The 27106-nt window shown below is 41.0% G+C and overlaps 4 protein-coding genes across 4 annotated transcripts in view; 1 reads left to right on the plus strand and 3 right to left on the minus strand.

Annotated features, from left to right (window-relative positions):
* The window catches only part of nfat5b (nuclear factor of activated T cells 5b), a 30336-nt gene extending 28691 nt beyond the window's left edge, over positions 1-1645 (minus strand). Inside the window, exon 1 of the mRNA XM_079292435.1 lies at positions 1544-1645. Within this exon, the coding sequence (XP_079148561.1) occupies positions 1544-1616 (73 nt within the window). The 5' untranslated portion in view covers positions 1617-1645. The remainder of the gene's footprint in view (positions 1-1543) is intronic.
* A 755-nt stretch (positions 1646-2400) lies between these two features.
* On the minus strand, positions 2401-22300 carry LOC306794485 (polycystin-1-like protein 2). The gene is made up of 39 exons (XM_079292566.1): positions 22176-22300; positions 21541-21651; positions 20938-21085; positions 20614-20843; positions 20119-20529; positions 19896-20023; positions 19659-19797; positions 18549-18747; positions 18331-18442; positions 18102-18243; positions 16418-16627; positions 15455-15597; positions 14962-15141; positions 14711-14848; positions 14261-14407; positions 14056-14180; positions 13841-13961; positions 13098-13226; positions 12789-13014; positions 12433-12623; positions 12076-12306; positions 11828-11929; positions 9048-9226; positions 8812-8958; positions 8494-8693; positions 8103-8329; positions 7793-8012; positions 6618-7090; positions 6255-6351; positions 6039-6179; positions 5770-5955; positions 4841-5174; positions 4326-4459; positions 4104-4231; positions 3860-4020; positions 3310-3520; positions 3098-3199; positions 2880-3011; positions 2401-2771 (listed from the first exon to the last, which is right to left on the minus strand). Exons 1-39 carry the CDS (start codon positions 22261-22263, stop codon positions 2601-2603), a joined length of 6894 nt encoding a protein of 2297 aa, XP_079148692.1. The 5' UTR covers positions 22264-22300; the 3' UTR covers positions 2401-2600.
* Positions 22301-22437: 137 nt separating this feature from the next.
* Positions 22438-23515, minus strand: LOC306790167 (polycystin-1-like protein 2; the record flags this gene model as incomplete). The annotated part of the gene is made up of 2 exons (XM_079286299.1): positions 23201-23515; positions 22438-22610 (listed from the first exon to the last, which is right to left on the minus strand). Exons 1-2 carry the CDS (start codon positions 23502-23504, stop codon positions 22438-22440), a joined length of 477 nt encoding a protein of 158 aa, XP_079142425.1. The 5' UTR covers positions 23505-23515.
* A 1322-nt stretch (positions 23516-24837) lies between these two features.
* Positions 24838-26719, plus strand: bola3 (bolA family member 3). The gene is made up of 4 exons (XM_079294686.1): positions 24838-24993; positions 25100-25223; positions 25366-25454; positions 25687-26719. The coding sequence occupies exons 1-4, from the start codon at positions 24925-24927 to the stop codon at positions 25750-25752; spliced, it is 348 nt and encodes a 115-aa protein (XP_079150812.1). The 5' UTR covers positions 24838-24924; the 3' UTR covers positions 25753-26719.
* The last annotated feature ends 387 nt before the right edge of the window (positions 26720-27106 follow it).

Below are 27106 nucleotides of genomic sequence, written 5' to 3' on the forward strand. Positions count from 1 at the left end.
ACTAACTTCAAATTTCACACACAGCCGAGTTGACTGTGCTGACACAAATACACAACAGTGTGATTAGTAAGTAAACAAGGTAGGTAAGCTAAAGAACAACTTACTATTGGTTCACGTCGCTGACTTTGTGGTGCACATGAAATGATTCAAGTGTACAGTACAACAGGCATTCTGATGAGTCACAAGTAAATCTGGACACATCAATACATAATGATGTGAGTTGCAAGATATATCGGTATCAACAGATGTATCAGTCAATGAATAACAATAGATTGCAGTAAATGTAAATGCCAAAGATGTGTTGGCAGTAATGTAGAAAAACAAAGTTGAGCTCATTTCTCAACTGTAAAATATCCTGCTCAGTGCATACTGTATCTTGATCACAAATCTTAAGTAACTTCATTGAAAGGTATACTATGCAGGGTTGTCCTTAAAAAACGATGCACAGACTCATACAAAAGTAATCCCTCTCGGTGATCAATCACGGCCGACTAAAAGTGTGTGGCGGCGTCTACAAGTACCCCTGCCTGTATTTCTTTATTATGTTGCCGTGTTCGAGACGTTTCTGACGTCAGCCTCTGTGCACTGGCTATGTGGCCCCTGCACATGCGCTACCACGCATCCAAGAGGAAGCTAAACACCAAAAAACGCATATATAGTTCTTCCAAATCGAGAATGAATCCGGGGTTGGCTTTCACTTGCAGTGTTTAATGCTGCAAGTGGTACACTGGGCTGTGTCCGGGCAAAGGACAGGTGGCCAAGCGCCGGGGGAGGAGAGTCCAACTTTGAATGTTGTGTTTACAAACAGTAGGCAACAACTCCTGCATATTATGCATGCATGGGCTCCTTTTAACGTCTTTGTTTATGTTGCGTTTGTATTTAAAGAAAAACAAAAAGGATGATCAGCTGCTTTGCACATTGTCGTGATGGGTGTACTGACTACCAAGCTATACATTGTTGCTAATATCTGCATCTAAAACAAAAACACTTTTCTGTGAATAAGTATGCTCCAACAATACACATTCAACCACTGCTTCAGGCTCCCATACTTGTGAAAACACGGTTTATGTGCATGGGCCCACTAGGGGCGGTGTAGAGCACGTGGGGTGCTCGCGCGGGGGGGGGCACGGTTAGCCTTTTCCAAAGAAAACAGAGAAAATAGACAGCCCTGCTTCTCAACAGGCAGTGGGAAAGTAAACTGGTCTGACTGGTGCGCATGCAGCTGCTGTTGAGGGCTTCCGTTCAAAAGAAAGAAAGAAAAACATTACTTCACCTTCCCCCAAGAAAAAAAAAGAGATACAAGAGTACAAGGTGAAAGACGACATGGGCAACTTTGTACAGAAAGATTAAAAACGTAGCAGCAGACTTGGGGCAGAAGGCAGTTTTAAAGATGTGCGACACTGAGGGGGTTGAACCACCTCACCAAATTTACAGTTAGGTGGGAAGTTACACACGCACACACACACGCATAAATAAACTACAAATATAGTAGAAATAACAAGAGCCACCACACATGAGAGCGAGTAATAATAAGAGCTGTTACCTTTTGAGTAGAAGGATCTGGGATAATTCAGGTCGAGGTCCCCGCTGAAAAGGGAGATAAAGTCAGAGGGCATCGCAATCCCTCAGAGTGAGGAAACCGGACACTCTCGAGTCAGTCAATACCGTCACTGAGCGAGATTATCTTCTCTCTGACTGTCAGAATACCTTCAATCCAGTGTCCAGACAACTGTAGTGACTAAGTTGACCCTGTCGTTGTGGCTGCTTAGCCGTCTGCGCTGTCACTTGGCTCCTGGGTCCGCCTACAGACGCATGATGTTTTCAGCACACAGCCCGAGCTGCACCGGGAGCCACGCCCACACAGATGACGCAATACGTAAAAAGCGACGTAGGAATATTTAAGAGTAATGAGATATCCATGGTTTGGTTTGAATCCATTCAAACTTAGTCCAGGTTTTTTGCAGCACGGCACACACAGTATTAATACTCATATATATTGCACCGATATTTTCACAGCAGGCATTTTGAACATTCAGTGTTGTTCTTTTTCATTTGGGTTGTGTACATGCTGATACACTACATTGAATGGGATCATAATTAATTTTATTAATTATGTTTGCCCTGCGATGACATGTCAAAATGGACACCGTATGTCTTTTTTTTGTGCCGTTTTATAGTTTTCTGATTATCATTATTAATTATCTTAATTATTAGTAGTGTGAGTGCTAAGTTGTGTGATATATGTTTTATATACTACCCATTGGAAATGATAACAAAAGCATCGTCCTGTTTCAAAATAAGCAATATTATGAAACAAGTCAGATTTATGCAAATACAATGTTTCAGTAACCATGAATATTTTTTATTTATTTGCTTAACAAAATATACAGCAGCCTAAAATACAGTGCTTCAGTGCGTAACATGAGGATCATCCTCGGTTCCTACTTCCTCTATCTTTGAGCTTCTCCTACAAGAGTGACATATCTGCAGCAGTAGAGACAAATGCTAATAATTTACAGACTTGAAAGGACAATTTATTGCAATTTAGTCACAAAGCAACAAAAGCAAAAAACTGAAGTGAAGGACTCTGTGAGAGCATGTCAACCATCACAGATATTCCCAGAAGAAACCACTGAGGGTCCATTATTTGAAGCAGATAAACCAACTGGCCTCTCAGTTGGGCAGTCGCCATCTTGTTTCTTACATTTGAGTCCAAACAAACTGAAGAGTTTCATCAGCATCAGGTCCACAATCTCATCCTCTTCTGACGGCTGTAAGAACAGTGAGAAATGTGCATAACTCAAAGAGTATTAAGTTATCTGTAATGGGAAGATCTCACTTATTCTACAACATGTGTTCAATAAGCGTGGGTGAGTTACCTTGTGATGGATCTGCTCTTGACTGAATGCCACCAGAATGACAGAGATGAAGAGATTCAACACCACAAAGGTCATGAACACAATGCAGGAGCCGATGAGGAAAGCTCCAAGGACTGGATTGTAATTCAGAACCTGAGGGATCAGGAGGAAGACATGCACTGAAGAAGGCTCAGCTGTCATAATCTGCTGTGGTACATTTATAAAAGCCTCATACTAACCTCGTCATAGTTAAAAATGCCAAGCTGCAGGCTGACCATGGTCTGTGCAGCATTCAGCAGAGTCCGATAGGAGTATAGCTTCCACCCATACATCAGGTTAGACTGAAAAATAGAAAGTTAGTCTCTGTGTTACTGTATTAACCACCTTTTGAATGAAACAAATGCAGTGACTCCAGCAGCATGCTGATGTTGAAGTGTGGGAATCTGCTCACAGCGATGGAGTAGGCCAGGAACATGATGGTCATGACCACCAGGAAGCCTGAGATATCAGTCCAGGCTCGCTGCAGCGTGGCTGTGATCATGTGCAGCTTCGGGTTCAGTCTCAGCAGGTGCCACAGTTTGACTGTAGCCAATAGCACCAGGAAGGCAATGAGATACCCCAGCACTGCATCGGCCTTGGCTGTCTCATGGAAACTGGCGAATCTGGAGTCAGAACATGAGTCTTGTTTTACAATCTATTGGAAAGGGTTTTCAATGGGTTGAGGAAATAATAGTTGACCTAGTAATGCCTTCCTATTTATTGAGTTGAAATTAAATTCAAATAACAGATTCTCTGTGTACATATTCATTTTAAAAAGTTAAAATGACCAATTCTCTCTGAGCATTTATCAGACAATGCTAATTATATAGCATTGTCTGACAAGTACGATATACCGCCAGAATATTACACTTACACGGCATATACTGTAAAAAATGTTTGCAAAAAACTCAAATATTTCTCTCACATATACTTTTATGGGTTGTGTTTCTCTTATTGCTTACTGGTCTTTGTTGTTCTGGTAGTACTCCATGTCCCGCTTCCCAAGTAAAGTCCTCTTGATGAAGACAGACAGCGCGCTCCAGCTGAGGAGGATAATTGCCAGCTCGAGCAGATTCAACTTGCTCTTGAAATAAGCCCATCTCTGCTGCTTCATCAGCTTTCCCTATCAGGAGGAGAGGAGTTTGCGTGAGGAGTAATCATCATTACCAGTGATGATTGTAGATTCGAGGTATAATTAATTAATACCTGGACAAACATGTAATAGATGATGAAGAGGAAGTAAATGGCTTCAGAAGCCATGACGAAGATGTGAAGGCCTCCGGTCGACTGGTAAAGACGCACATTCTGAAGCTCACTGCGGAACTGGAAAGCACCTGGAGGAAACACAAGGCGACAGACAACATGCTTCTCATAACAGTTAAAGTTTCTGTGCAGCTCCCACACAAGAGCTGGACAAGGACTACTTACCGATGGCTGTGGTCTCCAGCATGAGAGTGATGATACAGAAGAGGTTGACGTTGGCATTGTACACAGTGAATTCTACAAAGACTGCTTGGGTGTACACATCAAACCAGGTGTTGTCATAAAGGTACTGAAGGGATCTACAAAGAGAACGACATGATACGATTTATAAATGTCATTCAACAGCAAGTTCTGATGCAGAGACCAACATTTTGTCATTGCTTTACTAATTTGAGGATAATTACGAGTTAAAAGACAATGAAAACACTTTTATTAAATCTAAAGATGCAGTATTAATGTGTTGTACAAATGTGAATTAACAATGTTTTCTTTAGTGTATAATCACTTGTAAAAAAGGAACCAATTTCAGTTTGAAACCTCACAGTTAAATGATGTCAAATCCTACGCACTGCACCTTTAAGGAGCTGGAACCTACACATGTTTGACAATCATATTCTATCAATCAACTAATCTATAAGTACACTTTTCTTTTCACTTATCATCTGTTTTATCATGCCTACCTGCTGGAATTATGTAAATCTGGCCCTAAATCCACCACAAACCCTCCTCCTCTGTAGAGCTTCACGCTGCCCCAGATGGGGAAGGCCCTCAGTTGACGCTGGGACTGGTACGTCCACGGGCTTTGAAGGTTCAGCGAGGTGTTATCACCCTCAGAGCGGCTCCAGCCTGGCCCATAGGAGGAGCCCATGTCTTCCAACTCCCACGAGTATGGAGCGTGACAATCCTGCTCAGATTGCTGCATGGAGGGAGCCACGTGGCAGGAGTTTTGATGCACCCTCACCTGGCGAAGGCGAGCATTACCCACCAGCTTGGAGTTTCCATCTGTGATGAATCCTGGGACAGATTATCAGGTAACAAGAATAAACACATTTAAAGAAAAGAGCAGGAAAACATTTTGCAGATAAAACATCATTTTACGTGTCACACTCAGCCCAAATAAACAAATAAATTAAATCTTAGTCACAACTATCTCCATAATTTGAACCATGCGAGGCCTTTTTACACCGTTACAGGTTAATGACAGAAAAGTTTGAACGCATTTTTATACTTTACTACATAAATATAGTGTTGCTATCATCAATCTTTGAATATATATTATAATCATCACAATTCTTAATATTTTATTGTCAGATCCAATTTATTTATTTTGATTTAGCTAAGTTACCTTAAGAACATCAGGGTACACAACAAAATACAAATACAATGACTTTGACAATGCAAGGACCAGGTTACCATACAGCAACCGAAGCCAAAATAAACAAAAAGCTGATATTAGCTACATATATATATGATGACAGCTGAAAATCAGCATGTGTTTTCCATTTTGTTATCCATGTAGACAAACACTAATTTACAAATATTAAAGGTGATTCATGCAGTCATGCAAATCAGTCGTGTGCATCAGTTAATAACGTCCCGATATACTGACCTGGCTGCTCTCCAAACAGGTTGCTCAGCAGAGTTGTGTTTGCCCAGTTGAACATATCCTGAATACTCATACTGTCAGAGATCCCTCTGCTGAAGCTCTGCCGAATGTGTTGGGTCAGCAAGTAAGCGTTGGGGTCCCTTTGACCATACGCCACCAGGAGCAACATCCACATAAATCCCATGTAGGCTGCATTACAAACAAACATATCCCATCAGCATCTGAAGACGTGTTACATTGCTTTATATGTTGTATCAATGTGGTTCTCCTACCAAAGATCTCCTTTATTAGTCCGAAGACTTTCTGTTCTTTAATCATGGTGTTCCTTATCTTCTCGATGTCAGTGGGAGGTGGTGGCTGATAGAAACTGCATGTGCTATCTCTTCTTGATGCCCGCACTGTATCAGGATCATCTGAGAAAGGGATGTTGTACCGATATGTTTTGTTTTTCCACACAAAGCAATGCAACAAAAATAGAAAAATCGTACCTGTGTTCCTCAGACTCTCATCTATCTGAGGCTCTCCGTACTCCTCTTGGTCAACTTTCTTCAGAACAAGTGCGAAGAAAGCAGCAAAGCCAAGAACCTGTGACAGAAGAACTTCAATACCAGGGCACTTCATACTGATCAATGTATCATAAATACAGTCAGTACGCACTGAAGTACTGGGAGGTACATAGACGACCCAGAATGCCTTGCAAATGTGTATAAAGTAATTCATTGAATGACATCATAACTGGTAATAAATACTGAATTATTGATTTTAAAAAATTAAATATTTTAAAACAACAAAAAAAACTATTTGCAATGATATCCATGTTTGTTCTGACCATTTGCTGTAACGTCACTCACCTTCAGCGGTTGGGTAATAAAGAGACTCTCAAAGAAGGAGACCATCATGGAGATGAGCCAACTTATGGAGCGGTCTTTCCCGTACGTCAGCCCATACATCATGGTGAAGTACCCTGACACACCGCTGGTTGCGATCACCAGTATCCAACCAACAAACACAAACCACCACGGCAGCCCACCTTGACCGGCCTTCTTGGTGGACTCTTCCTTGACGCTCTCTTCTGGACTGGGGTTGCGGTCCAGCTGGTCTCCCTCCAGGCTGGACGAGTGGAGGTGGTACTCCAGAAGACCCTTCATTCCCTGAACTTGCTGCATGGCTCGGTTGTAGCTGTCTGGGTTTGCAAAACGAGAAAGCCCCAACAAACCCAGCTCCTTCTCAACATGACGCAGCTGCTTGTACAGGTAACGGCTGTTGGTGCTCTTCTTCTGAACTTCATCTGATGTCTTCTCAGGGCTCCCCAACACGCTGTTTTCTGAAAAAAAGAAGAAAATCAGGATTGGCTGGTCAAATGAATTATGCAAATGTCAAGGTTAATTCTGATTTATTATACAAAACATACTAAATTTAATACTCCGTCAACATATTGTTTTTTCTTCCAGCAGGACTTTGCAGGTTATTGCATTATTTATTTGGTCTTTGGGTATGCAAATGAGACCACAGGTAGGCCATAGTCATTCTAAAAAACAAGAAACAGTTTGGCCTAATTTAGACCACTGACCATGTCACCAATCACATCACCATCATCATATCGGTCTATCACAAGTCTGAGGGACTCAGGAGAGTTTGCTAGACAACTCTTTGATTTGTGTGTAAAAGAAAAGATACAGTTTGCCCTGACCCTAAATTCAATCTTTCAATTGATATTGACGAAAATAATTATACTTGACCATTTTTATATCTGTGTATCACAGATAAACTGCATCAAGCCAGTCTGCTGAGGTAAACATTACAGAAGAAAAATAAATCCTGAAGATAAAATACACTATATATCTTTAGATATTAATAGATTCCCAATTTGTATGTATGTTATTTAAATATTTCCTTTGTAATAAATGGTCATTATATCAATTCATTGCTTTGCCTTTTTTCTTAATAAGTATGGTCCTCCAAATGGACCACCCAATACAAATGTGAAACGCATGATATCCGAGCAGTATGAACTATTACTTTGTACCTTGTTCTAGATTAACTGCATGTAAACTGAGAATCATAGAGGGATCCCTCTTGGAAGCATCAGTGTAGAAGTCTCCAGCCGCACGGTTCTGCTGTCTGATGATGTCCTCCACCAGAGACAGCAGAGTGTTGATGTCCGCATGCTGACCAAGCCGGAGCTCCAGGTGAGGGAGCGGACTCTTCATGGCCTTTGAGAGTGACTGAGCAATTCTCTTTATGTCCTAACGGAGAAACCACATCAAGCCCGTTAGAGGTGCAGAACAGAGGAGTTATCACCTCCAAATTACAGACATGGATATCTGTAAACTCACCTTGATCACAGTGTCTGGTGTGATGTCCTTCAGCGCTTTCTGAGGAGAAGATGTTTGCGACGGAGAAACTCTACCAGTCTTTCCTTGTTTAGATGTGTCCGTTTTGGCGCCCTTCTCTCGAGGCCGAGAGTTTCTGAAGATACTCACGATAAGGAGATTGATGGGAAACATGATGATTGAACTTTGAACTCCAATCAAAACTTCTTGCCAGGTGAACTCGATGTGACCTGCAAAGTAAAGTATTACTTTAAATCCAGTTGAAATGGATGTGAATAAAGGTCATTTAGATACTCATCTATCCATTCAGCAGTGCTACTGTCACAGTTATACTTCCCTTGCCCCAGGTCATTGCCAGGAAAAACTTTCAGAAGAAATATTTTTTGTTACCTACCCAGATCCATGGTCTGCTCCGAGGGGTCAGTGGGGATGCCCCAAAACATGATGCTGGTCAGCATGGTGCAAAGCAGCAGGGAAAAACAGCAGGACACTCGCTGCACTCGTGTGAAAGTGCTGCAGGGAGGCCGACTAATGACAGAGAACCAGATGTGGCCATCCCTGAAATCCTTGGCTGTCTTCATGAAGAACAGGTTACTTGAAATAAGTATTGGGCCGAAAGAAAGGAAATTTGGATTCAGGAGAAATAATAAATCACAGACTCAAGTCAGATTCCTTGGTAATGTGTTGTTACCAGATCCACGGCTGGTCCTACCTAAACCTCTTCAAGTCCATCTCTGTGGCTACTGGGAAGACCTTGTCAAGAGCACACTCGCCTACATCTACAGCCAGCCAGGAATTACACAGGAAGTGCCATTTCTGTCCTCTCTCCAGATCGTGCACCATTACTTTGTTGACGTACCTGCATGTAACATTCAATAATTATCTTGTGTGCTGATAGTAACTTCATGATTTAGTCCTCTTTGGTATCAAAACGTTTTGCCCTCTTACCATGCAGGATGTGCTCCCGAGTTTTCGTGCCACAGCCTGATGCTCTGCAGATCTCCAAGGGAAAAGTGTGTGGTCAGCAGGAACATGTCCACCCCACCCCTCTCAAACACTGGCTTCCCAGTGTCCGTCAGGTGGTGGGGCTCACTTTCTCCTTCTGTGCCCAGCAGGGTTATCGTCACCTAAACCCAAAAAAAGGTCAATCAGGATGGACAGAGTTGTCCGCATCATACATGTGCAACAGAAGCAGCAAACAGGTTTTGTTTCTGTGAGTCCCCTCTAAGCTTTAACAATTGCCCCCTCTTCCTGGAAGGAGTTCTTCCTGGAGTCTGACCTTGATGAGAGAGTGCAGTCACTTTGCTGCTTGCTCTTGCCTCTGCTTACCTCCGCTTGCATTTTCTTGCTTCAATTTGCCAGATATATCACATATATCTTGCCAGATATATCACATATATCACTCTTCAACGTTTGAGTGAAGACAAATCCAGAAAGTCGTCGAGCTATTTGGATTGTTAGCTAATGCTAACTAGCAGCTAAGTTAAAGCTAAGTAGCAGCAAGATGCCTCCCTTCTCCACGGATGACTACTACAAACTCCTACAGAAGATTGCAGTCCTGGAAACAAAAATCCACCGACTAGAAGTAAACGTGGAGGTAAATGGACTGTGTGGGAATGATACCACTCTACCATGGACTCAAAACACTGGACAAACGCTAGCTAAGACACAGCTAACTAGCACAACCAGGCCTACCAAGAAACAGGAGGAGAGAGCAGATAATGAATCTTCTGACATCATAACCAAAAACAAGAACAATACACGCGCCTTATTTGCTACCGTCGATAGGCTAACAAACCCTCCAGTGTCGGTAGCTGCTGAGCTCCAATCCACCTGGGCATGCAATCAATTTGCCTCATTTTTTACTGACAAAATTCAGAAAATTAGACAAGCAGTCAGTGCCTCCATACCAACCACAGGATATGTGTTGTCCAGATCTCTGAATAACATCCATTCAAATATCATGACACAATTTCATTCAATCGACCGTGGAAGCCTAGAAGACATTATACTATATCTGAAGTCATCCTCCTGCTGCTTGGATATTCTACCAACACACTTTTTCAAAAATATTTCAAACTGCAGTACTGAAACTGCTCCTGTTAAGGTTTTCAACGACATCCACTTAAACATAGACAATGGCAGAAGTTCAGTCTTAGTGTTACTGGATCTCAGTGCTGCATTCGACACGGTCGACCATGCCATACTCCTAGAAAGACTAAACATCTGGGTGGGACTCTCTGGCACAGCACTTAACTGGTTTGAATCCTACTTGAAGGACCGAGAATACTTTGTGTCTGTAGCTGATTACACATTAGAGCTGACTAAAATGACATGTGGTGTTCCCCAAGGTTCAATACTGGGGCCTCTTCTGTTCAACATCTACATGCTTCCACTAGCTCAGATTATGGAAAGCAACAAAGTGTGTTATCATAATTATGCAGACGACACACAAATCTACATAACTATGTCACCAGGGGACTATAATCCCATACGAGGGCTGGGTAACTGCATTGAACAAATCAACAACTGGATGTGCCAGAATTTTCTTCAATTAAACAAAGATAAAACAGAAGTAATTGTTTTTGGTACCAAGGACGAACAATTGAAAATCACCGCTCAGCTTCAGTCACTGATGTTAAAACCCACAAACCAAGCCAGAAATCTAGGTGTAGTTATGGATTCAGACCTCAACCTGAACAGCCACATCAAGACAATTACAAAATCAGCCTACTATCACCTGAAGAATATATCAAGGATGAGAGGACTTATGTCTCAACAGGATTTGGAAAAACTTGTCCATGCATTCATCTTCAGCAGACTGGACTACTGTAACGGTGTGTTTACAGGTCTCTGTAAAAAATCTGTCAGAAAGCTGCAGCTGATTCAGAATGCTGCAGCTCGAGTCCTCACTAAGACCAGGAGGGTGGATCATATCACCCCAGTTCTGATGTCTTTGCACTGGCTTCCTGTCCAACAAAGAATTGACTTTAAAATCCTACTGTTGGTTTACAAAGCACTGAATGGTTTAGGGCCAAAATACATCTCTGATCTGCTGCTACCTTATGAACCATCCCGACCCCTTAGGTCGTCTGGGACCGGTCTACTTTCTGTTCCCAGAGTCAGAACTAAACATGGAGAAGCAGTGTTCAGTTTTTCTGCTCCACATATCTGGAACAAAGTCCCAGAAAGCTGCAGGTCTGCTGAGACCCTCAGCTCATTTAAATCAAGATTGAAGACTTTTCTGTTTGCTGCTGCCTTTAATTGAACCACATTCAATTAATATATTAATCAATTTCCTGCATTTCTGCATTTTACTACTGTATTTTATTTCTTACACTGTTCTTAATTGCTGTTAAATCTCCTTTTCTTTTGCCTTATGTTTTGATGCTTTTAATGGTTTTAAAAGGACTGCACAATATATCGCCATTTCCTCCGGGACCGAGTTCGTGCAAGGCGTACACTATAAAACGCAGATCGGCAGAGATCTTTTCCAGACGTGGTTTGTGTGCGAGTAATTGCAGAATTGCGGCAGTGTATGGTTGATTGCGTGCAGCGTAATGTCTCAGGGAGACATCGATTATTGTTTCAATGTATGTTTTAAATCTCCTTTACTTTTGCCTTTATGCTTTTAATGGTTTCATGTGAAGCACTTTGAATTACCTTGTTGTTGAAATGTGCTATACAAATAAACTTGCCTTGCCTTGCCTTTAACAGACATTACTCACCTGGGAGGAGGTGGATGCACCATGCCGATGACCTGTGCTGATATTCAGCATGTAATGATACTCAGCCAAGGGGTCATTATCCTCCAGCACTGTGATCTTGACCTACAAGTGAAAGTGAAGACACGTTTCTTAGTTGGTAAATTCAATGACATCAGGTGAATGTCCCACAACTATGTATCAGACTTTCCAAATGGTGTGGCATTTCAAATCAACAATATAAAGTTGTGAAAGTCTGTACTGAAAATCACCTTGGCTGAGTCCTGGATGTCTTTTCTGCGTGCCCATACTACCACCAAGAGATACGCAACAAAGACGGCCCCCACAAAACACACCACCACGGGATTGTTAGTGAACGTAGCAAAAAGTTCTGCAGTGCGTGACACATCAACCAAGTTCGGCATGACAAAGAAGGAGCTGCCGAAGAAAGTCAAGTGGTTACAGAGGCAGTGGGTGACCAGCGGCGTGGTGAGTGGCCCGACCTGAAGAACAAAAAAAAGAAGAAAACCAGCCGGTCAGACTTCACAGCTCATTTTTAAAGGTTTAATGCACAAAACATACAATGATGCAACCACTGTGGATGTGTGTGCTTTTTTTTTTTTACTTACCCTGCAGCCATCTTCACTCCAAGAAGACTCCGTTTCATTCCAGTATTTGCACTGGGCAGCGATGGAAATGACAGTGACAGTGGCATTCATGGATTTGACGCCCGGCTCAACAATGGGCTTTATCACAAGGTAGTGCTCTCCAACTTCTCCTGATCTGTCTTTAGGACTCAGCACCCAGGTGTATTTTTCCTCTGTTAGAATTGCAGATATATTCATACAAACACACACACAAACGGATGCTTTCACACACACGGATCTGGATAATTATCTCATTGTGATAACCATGAATATAATTTAAATGTGAATTTCTGTCATATTAGGTACTCTAAAAGTAAGTCTGGTAGTTGTAATTTTACCTCCTTTGGCGTTCTCTAGAGGCATCTGAGTCTTGGCTACATAATTCTCATCATTTGGATAATCTTTACATCCCAGGAATAGCATGAAGGATATGTTTTCAGATGGCTCCATTTTCAGAACCAGTGTTACATCCGGCGAGGGAACGTAAATTATTAATGTGCTGAAATTGGCCAGGTCCAGGACCGTGCTGTTCTCTTGCCCAACATCAAGCCTTGGAAGGAGAATCTGAAAACCCAGAAAACACATTAGGCAGAACAATCCACCAATGTTATCCAAAGTAAATAAACCATCTCTAAAACAAACATTACCTCTATCTCGTCGGGTAAATTCTCTACAGAAATGACAGTGCCGTTCACTCTGGTGAGAGAGACGGATCCTACAGTTCCTGTGATGTTTTCCTCCTTCCAAGAATATGGGTTCTTCTCAAAACTCATCATCTAGAAGGAGGGGAACATACGTTGATATATGTTAAAATCAAATTGTGCAAAACTGTGACACAGATTACTTTAAATGAAGCAGAGCTAATCTGATATGGCCTTAACCTAGACTTTTTAGAGACATTACTGCTCAGTGTTTTTCTGTTGGGTTGCTTTTTTCCTGCTGAATCACTTATTTCCAAGAAATTTAGGAGCACATCTCTGGTAAACACAAGATTTAAATCGGTGTTTTTGCGTGATTCTTTGTGAAAAACCTCAGTTTTACAGATCAATCAGTCAATTAAATCAACTTAATCAATTAGTTAACAAAGTTACCCAACTAAAAATGTCTTAGGTTGAAGACAGCCCTAATGATTTTCATGTTTTGAGCTACGATGTTTCTATCTTCTATATTCTATTTATTGACCTAAGAGAGTGCAAGATTTGTAACGGATCTAATTAAGAATGTCAATATTATGAGGAACTCGTTTTTTAACTGGTCCAGGTATTGTGGATGTTTAACATTAAGGAACCTTATAATCTCCAGATAAAAGCAGACTACAACTAAACAAAAAAAGTCATGATGGCAATCAATGGTTGTATCGGCATCTTCGCTGCACACTACACACACTTACTCTGACATCAACTGGCTCCTCCGGAGAGACAATATGAGCAGGCAGTGCGGGGAAGGAAAATCTGGAGGAGCTGTTCTTCTGGACGTTTATATCCTGCATTTGAATCTTTTCTGGAGAAATTCTGCAGGAAGCAGAATCAGAATTATCTTTGTTATTTCAGTAAACACTCGTTTGTTCTTAAGTACAAGCTCCAGCCAGTCTCAGTCATCTCTTACCTGTTGACATACACACTGATGTGACCAGAATCAATGATGGCAGGCTCTCCATTCAGCTTTTTATTGTTCAGCAAAGCACTTTGAACATTGCTTATCCCGGTAAGAAGAAAATCTGAGACTTTTTTCTGAGGAAAACATATGATATGATGTTTGTTGTCTGAAAAAAATTGATATTTAGCAATATCAGTGATAGTTTTGTTCTTACATTTGACGAAACATTCAAAATATTACTGGCTGCTTCAACTATTGGTGTAGCTGCTTGCACAACTTCTCCGTCATCTCCATCTTCCTGATTAACACTGATAGTGTTGAGGGAGGAGCTGAGGTCTACCAACAAGGAACCCGCTTCTTCCTGGAGAGGATATAACACAGAAACAGAAAAGATTTCAGTTGATCTGTGTCCAACAATCAAAGAGCTAATGAATATGTATCTACATTTTATTGACATAATTTTCTAAACATAAAATGTTCTTCTCAGTTCAGGCTGAGGATGGCAGTTAGTTAAAGTGTTGGAATGCTACATCCTGAACAGTACATTTATTTGTTGTTTTGTGACTGTAATTCAGACCGAAGTCTCCTCTTACAATGTATTAAAACAAAATACTGTTTGCACAGCATTGTCTTAAGTTTCCTGATGAAAACGAATGTACTGTACTTGAGCAGTGGGACTGAGCTCATCTGGGCGCTGGGTGAGTCCGGCCACAGCTCTGGCCATCATTTGCACTTCCTGAGTTGTGTTGCTGGGTGAGTCCAGCAGAACTGTGGTCATTTTGGTCAGCATTTGCTTCCTAAGCTGAAAGAGGCGGAAGGGCTGATCACCACCATGATTCACTCCACTCGCTCACGATACAACAAATATACCAGCAATATATCACTACAGTTTCAACATCGACCACATTCGGTTACCTTCGTCCTTGCATCCTTCTGATCTTGGGCGTCTTCTGTATTCAGCATATCAGAAACTGAAGTAAATATTTGTCCGAGTGACTCACCAGAGAGAAGACCCTGCTGCTCTAACTGACTCACACTGTCCTCTACTGCAGATCGGAGAGCCTCCACGGATGTACTTGAGCTGCTTTGTCGTACCTTGAGGGACAGAAACAGTCATGAATAATTCAAAGACTTTCAGATGGACAACCTGTTTCTTTAATGCTCCGTCTTGACACTGATCACCTTCACACTTCACATTACTTCCATCCGGTCGGAAATACAGGGCTCTAAAATGTAGAGTTGCTTCAGCAGAGGCTTTTGCCATCTGCAATAACAGCCTGAACAAACTGCCTCGTTGGCACTGTTATGATCTGGTTCTGTGTACTGGCTGTGAAAACAAATCTCCCACTGAGACAATAAATTAAAATCTTGTTTCCTCAAGATACATGATTACTGATAGATGACAAACCTGAGTGGAGACAGTAGTGTTGGCTTTCTCGTATTCATTTTTCACAGTCACCACGACAGACAAACTGTAATTGTTGTTCTTATCTCCGAGAGGCAGGAAGACAGATTTCACCTTATTTGCATTACTGCAGCGCAGATGTTTTCCTTCAGGACAAAAGAGACAATTAGGTAAAACAGTTCTAAATGGCCTAAGCATTGGCATTAATCACAGGAACTATTTGTCAGAGGAAAAGCCATTGTGATCAAACAAAAAAACATTTTAAGTGCAAAAATGATGAAGTCGCTCACAAATCCCCCCTAGACAGGTTTTATAATGTGAAAATGACTCTCCTTTTTCATATGGTTTGACAGGGGAAGAGCTCAATTACCGAGTTAGAAAATCTCAAACTTACATCACCTCCCTCTTCCTTATTTTCGATATCTATGATTGTGCAAATTGCAACACAAGTGTGCATGTGTACTAGAAGTTTCAAGTTTCCACACCACACTTGTGTAAGTTTCATACTGGACCGATTGGCTAGTTGTGATGTTGTGATGTGTCACCACAAACTAGTTGTGGTGACACAAAGGCATGGTTAAGCAAAGCAAAGAGCAAAGAGCAACTTCCTCCTTCAGCAGATGAATGTGAAAACACACTTCTAGTATCAAACTCAGCACATACTGATCATCACTCTACATGGCGAAGGGCAAACACCAAGTGAAGTAACAATAAGTAAAACTCATTTTTGAGTGGAGGGGGACTTTAAATCTCGGTCTCACCAACCAATTGAAAACTTTTTTTACTTTGGGATACGTGTCACATGCATATGACAACTAAATGACACTAATCGACCTTAATCTGCCTTTTCCTCACTTCCTGCCAGCAGATTTATACTGCTCTTGATTCCTTCTCTGTCTGCCTTGTGACTGAGCTTCTTTTTTTAAAAAGTGAATTAAATCAAAAGGTAACAGTGCACATTCTCACCTGTGTCTGTTTTGAAGCAATAAAAACAGCCGGTAGAGCAGAAAGAGCTTGATTTGCAGGTGATGTCAAAAGCATCGAGAACTGTTCCTGACGGGGGAGAGATGCTACATGAGGGAGGCTGGTTGTCTGCAGGAGCCTCAGCAGCTGGTTCAGTTGGCTCAGGACCTGGTATTGGCAAAGTGTACTTGGCAAAACCTGGCTTATTCTTGCCTGTAAAAAAAGAAAAAATGTACATTTTGTCAATCAATTTCTTTCAAAGCCAGAGGTTTGAAAAATATGTATATTAATATGTGATGTAAGTTTAAGCAAAAAAAAGGTAATATGTAGTTTTGAACAAAGCACTAGGTTTCAAAAGAGGTTCAAAGGGGCCCACACCTCTATTCATACTAGTCTTTAAAGGAGCACTACGCTCACTTTCAAAATTCACATATGTTATTCCTATGATCTATGAATATTAAAATATTAGTAGACATGACCAACTCCCTCCCAAATCCCCAAACTAGAGTGCTAAAACTCAAATTTGTGATGTCATCAACTATAGAGCTAGGAACTGCGCCATAGACAATGAATTGCGTTAGAGGTTATAGATGACACTGAGAGCACCCAGGGGACTGTTCTGGGTATGTGGGAACATCATAGTAATAGAAGAGGAGTAGAAGGGACATTGAACTGTTTTCCATGGTCATTTGACGAGTACAAAGGAAGATGGCGGAAATAGTTTTCGCAGCTCGCCGGGAAGAGAGGAATGTCTGTTCTACCCCTATCTTATTTCTATGAGGTACATTTTCTGTTACAGAACTGTGAACACTACGACAAAATGGGAGGAAATGATATTCGAACGAAAGTCAATTGTTGACCTTAGTCAAGTAAGCATTCACAATGTACCCATAAATCAGGTTTCTTCATATAAATATCTTGGTGTCCACATTGACAGCTCGCTCACATTGAAAACCTTTGTTCAAGGCTACAACAGATGAGGTATTTTTTGAGAAGGCTTAGACTCTGATGATTTTAAAGAGTGTAATTCGATATGGCATACAAGTATATTACGGTAAACCGTCAGTACAGTACAGTCTAAGCTTGCGGCCATGAAGATCATAGGGAAAAAGAACATCACTATCTTCAGCCCTTACAGAAAATTCGACCCAACACATATTCTGAACACAGAATACCAGGTGTTGCCTTTAGGCAGATGGTTCAGAATGCCAATCTGCAGGCTCAATTGGTACAAAAATATATTCATTCCATCCTCCATCGAAATATTAAATAGCAACAAGTAGTATTATATGATATGATTTTATTGAGGTCTAATATATTGTGACTTGATTATTCATTATCTGTGTTGACCACAGCTGGTTTTATTATTCGTAACTCTTGTCGACATGTATGATCTATGTTCTATGCGTGCATGTGGATTGTGATGCTGGCAAGTGCATCATGTGCTGCAGCGGCTTGGAGCTCAAGACAAATTTCCCTGTGGGACAATAAAGTTAATCTTATTTTATCTTAGAATAAAGCTAATTTGTGCATAAAAAGAAACATTTTGTGGGTCCACAAAATCATTCACCCAATTTTTGTCATTGGAGCAACTCCAGACTCTTTAGGTGATGTTCCCATTTAATCTATATCTAAAAAAAAGCTGCATTGCTGAAAAGAACATTCTGGCTATGGGATGAAAACGCACCATAAGCAATCACACTGATGTTGTGCAACATGTCCCTTGAAACTTTCAGACGTTGGCTATGTACAACATATTCAGTGTTGCCATCCTGCCTTTCAATTGGTGGCCTCCTTCCTGCTTTGGAGTAACATTGTTTAAGGTCATCCTGGGAAAAGAAAATCAGTTAATAATTGACACATTAATCACTTACGCCACTGTTACAAATCAATTCAAGTTGCTGTTCCAGTCTTACCGCCAAAGGTTTGGGGTCCTCAATATACCAAACTACATCTGGGCAAGTTGTCACACAGCTCAGTCTGAGCTTTACATGGTCGTTGACATTTATCGAAGCACAGTCATCACAACTGCAAGAATAAAAAGTAGGTAATTGTAATTTTCAGTGTTTATAAAACCTGTGGAATAGTTATATTGCACATATTTGAGCATTTATTGTAAATGATCTCCATTTACCTGATGGTGACATCTGTGAATTCTTTTGGTGCAACAGTTATGCACTTTGAAGCTGAAGCAAAGTCAACCCATTTCCTAAACCAGGTTGTTCTCCTCACAGTTAAAGTGTATTTGAAAATATCGAAGGGATTTGGAAGGCAATCTTTTTCAACAACATGAGTTTCACCCTTTGTTTTGTTTCTGCATTTGCAGTTTCCTTCTGTGTGGAAAGAACATCATAGCATTACAACAATAAAGAGATTACAGAGACAAATATCACAAATCTGTCATTATATTTACAGGGGATAGACAAAATAACAAGAACACGCAACCTAATAGAACATCACCACGAGATACAATCTCAGAAACTACCATGCAATTGAAAATTGAAGCAACACCTGTGAGTGCGTGTCCCAGTTATGATCAGGGTTTTTGGATGTTCTGTGTTTGCAGGTAACATGTTAATGTCATATCCTGTCTGCAGAAATCTGGACAAGCACTTATCATATCTAGGTTTTGAGAAACCAGAATATGCTATTTGGAGTGTGCTAACAGAAGCCAGAATAGTGAAGCCATTAGATATTAGGCAGGTTTCCGATCAGTGTGATCATTGTAAGAATGAATGGATGATTTACACAGAAATGAGACTGGAAGTCTGACACCAGTAATGCTGAAATGAAAGTGAAGGTTGGAAAATGGGTACATTTTATTGGTCCTCTTATCATCCACATGACTGGTGGTGATCAAATCCAGCAGTGTCTGTCCACACAGCCAGAGAACAAACAGGGAGTATCCGCAAAGACACAAAGACACATACAAATGAAATGAAACCTGTTAATCATGTCTACAGAGAGCTGAATAGATCTGTCATGTTTGATGTGAAATTCACATCCTGAAAATGATCAAAATCAGGATAAGACTGAGGCCTAAGAATAAAAACAGGACTTATAATGTCTATGCAAATGTTCTCACTGTTACAAACACTGAGCATTTAAAGCGTCACTGTTGTTAAGGTGTTACTGTTTTGGATTGTCTGTGTTCTTCTAATTGTGTTCACCCCCTCACTTTAATTATGATTTTACTGTTAGAAACTAATTTAATGATCAGTAGTCAAGTCATTGTGGTACTTACTACATTCCCATTCAAATGAGAGTCCTTTGCTGGGCAACGATTCAGTTCCAGTTACGCTCAGTGTGACACTCTGAGTGTGGTCAACCAATGTGTCCGGTGAAGCAGTTATTTTCAAGTCGTCCATACTCACATCACCTGTCTGTAGGTGAAACCAAAGTAATTGTGCTTTAACAGAAACAAGCAAACACCTCAACATGTGCACAGATCATTATAGTTTGATACTAATCTTCAACATACTGTGTTTTCATGTTTATCTGGTGAGAAGTCTGAGTGATTCTGGCAAGCTCGAAGTATGTTCTCTAAGTCCACGTCCACATCGGAGTCAGAGAGGGCATTCACAGCTCGTAGCGTCACCTTCAACGGCCCTTTACCAAAAGAGTTCAACAGCATTGAACGCATGTATTACACACTATGGGTGATTGTTTTCATTTAATTACAGCACAGCTTAAGCCGTAAGTACCTTCAAGTGGGCTGGAGAATGTATAAGCTTGTAAGCTGCCATTGAGCATGTCTCTGTTCTCGGAGAGTGCGTCACTGGCTCCAGTCAGAGTGAAGAGCAGCTCCACAGGGGCTCCCCGCTCCAATGAAACACCAATAGTGATATCAGTTGAGTCTGGACACACGCCTTCCTCTGCTGTCACCGAGGCCTGCAGGCCCTCAATGGGCTCCAGCAGACACAGCTTCAGATCAGTGGACACTGTGTGGGCTGTCACCCTGTTAGAGGCGGCTAGAGTCAGGTTGTGGCAGCCGTGACCAAGCTTCTCCGCCACACTTTCACTCAGTGTAATGTTGTGGGGTGTGATCCCATTCTCCACTGACAAGTTTGCAACCAAATGGCCTTCATGCTGAATTGTGTAGGAAACATTTGTACCTATTTATGAAAAAAAAATGGAATTAATCTTTATTTTGAAATTGATTGGAAGCATTTAATCCCTACAGTGTTAGACTGACTCACCTGCCTCTACCATGACCTGGATCTGAACAGGTCTGCCATGAAGCACATTGCATTTAGTGCCACCTGTTGACATATTCCTGCTATAGCACTTAATGACACCAAACTCTCCAACAGGCTCCTGAATGGTTATGGGTTTCTGAGCTGTGACATGCCAGTCACTGGTAGTGCACTCCACTGCAACCATGAAAACACCGGGACGGGTGAATTTGTGCATCACAGTGCTCTGAATCCTGTGAGACAGGTAAAGTAAAGCTTCAATACAGTGACATGAATAGTGAGTGAATAAGAACCTGACTGTCTGGTTGAATGCAAAGTCTTACTCACTCTTCTGGGTTGTATGGGTCAATAGTGTGGCCATCTCCAGCATTCAGTGTGCATGTGAGGTTCCCCTGAAAAGGATTAAGGAGCCACTTCACAGTGATGGTGATATTATCAAAGACGGCCGCCAGCTTGCTCATCAACAAGTGGAGTCCTGAGAGGAAACGTTGCTTCAGAGAGGTTTGTTCAAACATAATGAGCAAGAACATTTCATCGCTAGCATAATGCATCCTGGAGTTAATTCCTGGTGTTACATTACATACATAACAGTTCATCTAAATTCACTCTGCTAGTCACACCAGCGAGAGGCTATAGCTCTGTGGGCAATGTAAAGTTCAAGGACAAGAAATGTGGTTCAGCCATTGAAAGATGAACGCAGGACATACAGAACCTAGTCGGAGGGTGACGACATCGGCCACTATTATGGCTAAACCCAAACTAGCTGTGAACTACACATACCGTGTAAAGCTGTAAGGCAGTAAAATAAAATAAAAACATATTTGTAGTTCGTATGGCGAAACGTTATAGTCCAACCTGATTCCACTCATCATGACTGAGCACATTATTTTAGAGGGATAAGGTCTATGTATAGTAGAAGTAAAATCTGACCATGTTTGCAGGTGTACTCTATAGACAGGTAACTTCCCAGGACAGGACACGGTTCCCCAAAAGAGCTCAAATCCATTGGCGCTTGGCAAGCCTGCAGACTGTGGCAATGGGCTGAAACAACACATAAATCAAGTAAATGACAATCAGATTGGATTATTTTCAAGATAATTGATCAAGAGGCCTTGACAATATTGTTGTAGAAGGTTTAAAAAGCATTACACTGTTCAATTTGCATCCCATTGCATTTAAATAATCTTGCTCATGTTTCTTTAGCCCTCTAATGAGAGGGTGTAAGAGGTGTATTAACCATAAGGAGGAACATAAACTATTACTATGCTTAGTAATTACACAAACTCATCCAGCATAACTAATCCCAAACTGATATGAATGAATGTGAATGAATATTTACCCTAAAGCCCACCTATTCAGCTCTTAGGAGGGGATTTGACCAATGTCTTTTCTGGAAGTGTAATCCTTTAGTCTGTCCTGATATGTTCCTGTAGCTTTTACTGTAAATACAAATATTCCTTTCCTTTGTTCAAAGTACCAGCTAGTAAGTTGAGTAAATATCTTGTCATGTAAATGAGGAGTAACCTGATCTATTATACATGTATATACTACCTGTATAATAATACCTGTTAGAGAATCCATCACATCTGTCCAGCTGCACTCCTCCTGGGAGGATGTGGGTGAGGCTGTAAGTTTGGATCTGCAGTAGTGCATATTCTTTCGACCATAGAAGCTGTCATCTATCACTATAACTTGACCAGAACCACATTGCAATGTTGCATTTTGTCCATCACATGCGATAGATCTTCCAGAATCTGACAAAAAAAAATCAAGAATTACATAAGGGGAGCAAACAAAACATCATTTTAATGCTGTTTGGCGATTTATTTACGAGTACATACCAAACTGGCAAATAGAGTTGAGTTCCTGGCTGCAGTTCTCTGCTGCTTCCCACTGGAAGCCTGAATGTCTCAGGATATGTCCGCAGGCTGCTTGTGCATCTGGCATGTTCAACCAGTTACTATAGCTGACATAAGAGCCTTCCAGCCATGCAAGGGAACCTGGGAAGGGACAAAAACAGATACACCATTTAATTACATCAAACTTCTATTTTGGATTCTGCTATTTCAGCCACAGATGTTAGGACATGGTCGTTTTCCTTATCTTGTCTTTCTGTTAAGATGCAATATAGCGATAATAAAGCAACAAAGCAATAGATTGAGCTGGTGACAGGGTGAATGAATGATTAAGACTCGTTCTCTGTGGAGGGACACAAAGACACATTTGTAAATCAGACCACTTGACAGCAAGCCTATTGAAAAGTTCAAGTGAATGAGGAATATCTCTCAGAACACCTGCTGCTTGAGGGAGATATCCAAATGTGTCTTCTAACAAATGTCAGTAAACAAACACGTGACAGATCTATACAATGGACATGCAAGCTGCCCAACGAGATAGCAGCTGCGGTGATCATCTTTATTTCTGACATTATTCGCTATAACCACTGATCACAGATACATACAATTTTAAAATTACAGTTACTGAAATAGGTTTCAGAGAAATTGACCGGCTTTTACGAATAATCTTCATCACTTGTGACTCCAAATCACTACACATCTATATCAAGCCATTAGAAGTCATGCCATCTCACCTTCGGTGGCAGCAGAGTCGAGTGTGAGGTTTGGAGCTGCAGGTGCCAGCCCGAGCCACCAGTCCTTCTCCGGGTCCAGGTGCTTCTGGAGGAACTGCTGCGTTTCATCATTCAGGATGAAGGCTAGGTGTCCTCCACCTCGCTCACACCACCGCTGGGCACTGAGGAAGGATCGCTGTAGACCCACAAACTCGTAGCAAGAACCGTCAAAACTCTCCTGGTATTCTGGGCAGGATAGAGCTTCTGGATCCTCCTGAGCAGAACAAGTGAGGAAGAGAACCATCAAAGTCAGTGTGGGGAACATGGTGCTTTCCATCTCTGCATCTGCACACTGTTCAGACTCTCTGGTAACATCGTGTCTTTAAAGGGCATTGACGTCAGTTATTCTGACACTAGACAGGACTTTAGAATGATTTCTGACATGATCGCTTCCTTGATGGCTGTCCAGCTTTGTATTGCGCCCATAATTCTTGTGTACAAACAAAGCTCAGGCCTGTAGTGAAAAGGGACCAAGGCCCACTGTCAACAGTCACTGATTACTCTTCTGCCTCGATTAATGTAACGCTCCACAACCTGCAGATTGAGATAAGCTTCTCATTCAGACCTGTTCCGACCATGTAAATGTCAACCTGAACTTTAATAGGAGCTGGAGGCTTCAACTGTCTCTGCTGTTGTTCAGACTGATTTGTAAGGTTGAACTAAAAGGTGTTAGCATGTACTTTTTATATGGGGTTAACTTATATTCGGTTAAAATATTATTACTATGATGAATTCCACTGTATGGAGAGATCAGCAGACATTTGAATGGCAGACAGAAAAAGGCCACGTCTCACTAATTACAGAATTACGACTGCATGTCAGTTATGCAGGGTTCTGGTCAGGCCATCTTTTTTTTACAGAAGACATTTTGACATGTAATAGCAGGAAAAGCACAGGTGTAAATCATAAAATCATGATGGCTGAATTCACTTCAGCTGCTTCAGTTTCAGGGTCCAGGTATTGTACATGCTCGCTCACTGCCGTGGCTTACTGGGACACATGAATAGAGCAGAGCCATCAGTAATGTTATTAGTTCCACCTGTGTTTTATCTGCTGTGACGAGTTTAAAATGTCCGCAGTGAAAAAGATAGCTCTATTAGCTTATAGTCTGGTCAATTTGTATTTTGTCAATTTGTATAGTTTGCATATGAAGAAGCAATATTTTGTGTATTTTGTCTTCTCTTCTGTAGCTGACTAACAGACAGTCTGTGGTCAAACATTTTACATAAAGAAGAAATATTAACAGGAGCAAATGACAGCGTGCACATTAGGGATACATAATTCGCAGTAACAGCTTTTAGACTTTTTAGACTTGAAAAGTAGAGTTTCTCTTAAAGTTTGATATATAAGACATATTGAGTATAAAAATCAAACACATCATTCTGCGATTAGAAATGCTATGATTAACATTTTGTCTAACTAAAATAATCCTTTAATCAAATCAATCAATCCGTTGATTTGTATTTTCTCTCCTTAGTAGTTATATTACACGTGTAATTTATGTATTTATACGCTGTTTTTATATTGATCGATTTGGGGGGAAGCGCAACTCACCGAGTACCCGGATGTGTAACGTCATAAACGTGAGACGACGCTCTCTGAGGACATGACTTGTGGACATGAACAACACAACCTGTGCGGCTTTTACATATGTCCCGTCATTGAACTGACTGAACATTTCCACAATGTTGGCTTGTAAACGGATCTTAACCGGCACTATGATCTCTGCTCTCCGGGTTCATCGCAGTAGTAAAGTAAATACGCGTTGTAACAGTCCTGGCTCGCGCTGCAGTGCACAGGGTCGATCTGTTGTGCTAACAGCAGTTTGCTAAACTGTATCCTCGTTTCTGCCTTCCTCAGGTTGTTGTGTGTGGCCCTGTGCAGAGGTGGCTGTCCTCACAAACGGACGGAGAGACCCGCATCGCAAACGTACTGAAGGAGAAGTTCCCGTTAGCCGCGTCGCTCAAAGTTGTGGATATATCAGGTAAACACAGATCTATCAGGTGACTGGTTGCACCATACTTCAAATGTTCAAATGTAGACCTCATCGTAATTATTATGTAGACCTGTTGTGTAGAAACCAGGTGGTGACAACATGCTGTACACTGATCCTGTGCTGTGTTTAGGTGGTTGTGGAGCCATGTATGAGATCCATATAGAGTCCAATGAGTTCAAAGGAAAAAGGACCATCCAACAACACCAATTAGTTAATCAGGTAGGTAACAACAACCACAATCTGCCCAGCATATTACCGTAGCAGTATAAACTGACTAAGCTATGTGTGACATGTTTTATTGTCTTTGGCTATGGTCCACATCTCTCTGTCATGATGCTTGCGAGGTTTTTAAGATTATCCCTTAATTTTGGTGGACATTGTACACTTGAAGATGTTTATATTTGTACTAGTTGAATGTTATTCACTAGTTGTTGTGTTTTGTCCTCCACAGGCGCTCAAGGAGGAGATTCAAGGAATGCATGGACTGCGAATATTCACTGATGTTCCAAAACATTAGAGAAAGTATTTCCACTGCTGACCCACACCTTTCTCCTTCGTTCAACCTGTCTATCATGAATGTAGAGTTTTAAAGAGTGTAGTTGTTAATGTGTCAGTGGCAGAAAATCAGAGGGACATTGTCTCATTGTTTCAGGCAGTTACACATTAACAGTGGGAAATGTGAAATAAATGTATGGTTACACTAGTGAGATATCTACTCTGAGATAGTACATAAAATGGGTGAAGGCTACAATACGCACAAAATGACTTGGGGGTGAAATGCTTTTAAAAAGCCAAGTTATGTCGGTTTTTGACCAATTTGGGGTTTTCTCAGGGTTGATAGTACTAGTCTAATAAATAGCAGCCGAGGAAGTAGTCGATACAATCTTCCAATCTTCCACACTCTTGTCTGTGGAGCATTATTTTTCACTGTGATCACAATTGATCTGTTACTGCTCAATGAAAGTTGATTGATTTTAAATCAATTACTAACCATTGGATTGGACATGGACCTCGTTTTCATGCTACCTGTGCATTGATAATGCAATAAAAAAGCAGGAGCTTTCCTCCACACACTACTTGTTTGACTTTGGAGGCATTTGTGACAAAAAAAACACACTTAATAATCAAGTTTCAAAAGGACATATAGTTAAATTAATTTAGTTATGTAAGAGCCATGAGATGCTTGGTCCCACTTTTATTGGTTATTCTCATAACACTTGCCAACTAAGAGCCTAAACATTAGTTATTTTTCCCGATCTCTGAAAGCAATGAACAAACAGTTGAGCAATATAAAAGTTGTTGATCACAGACGTCATAGGAGGCCTTAAAGAAACTTCAAGCAAGAGCCCTGAGCATTAAATCTTGACCGATATATCATCCGTGCTGATAAATTATATTTTCATTTCAACGTATATGTTGTTTGCTGATGAATAACAAGAAACTGAAGTATACAAATGGCAAAGATATGTTTGAACTAATAAAATAACTGTGCCACTAGTAACAGACAAGTTTATTTTACAACTGCTCAACATAATCCTTTACAATCCAAACATTAAAAAATGATTATCAAAAAAGCACTGCGCATCATGGATGTATGAGTTCCATTAACGCAGATAAAGTTTTGTACACACTTCACCAGCAGGTGGTGCACTTCATACTTTAGCCCGCTGTATTCAAAGGCAGTATACGTTACCGGATGAATCATATTTCTGATTCGTGAAATGGCAAACTTAATCAGTATCTATGTGACTTGACTGAAAAATTTAAAAAATACAGTTGAGCACTTATCCGCATTATTGAATACAAGTGTAGACGGTGAGATTTCAGGCTCCGCCGTGGATCGCCATCGATACAGCGCCTGTCCGTGCACA

Source organism: Melanostigma gelatinosum (genome assembly GCF_949748355.1).
Source record: "Melanostigma gelatinosum genome assembly, chromosome: 2".
Lineage (NCBI taxonomy): Eukaryota > Metazoa > Chordata > Actinopteri > Perciformes > Zoarcidae > Melanostigma > Melanostigma gelatinosum.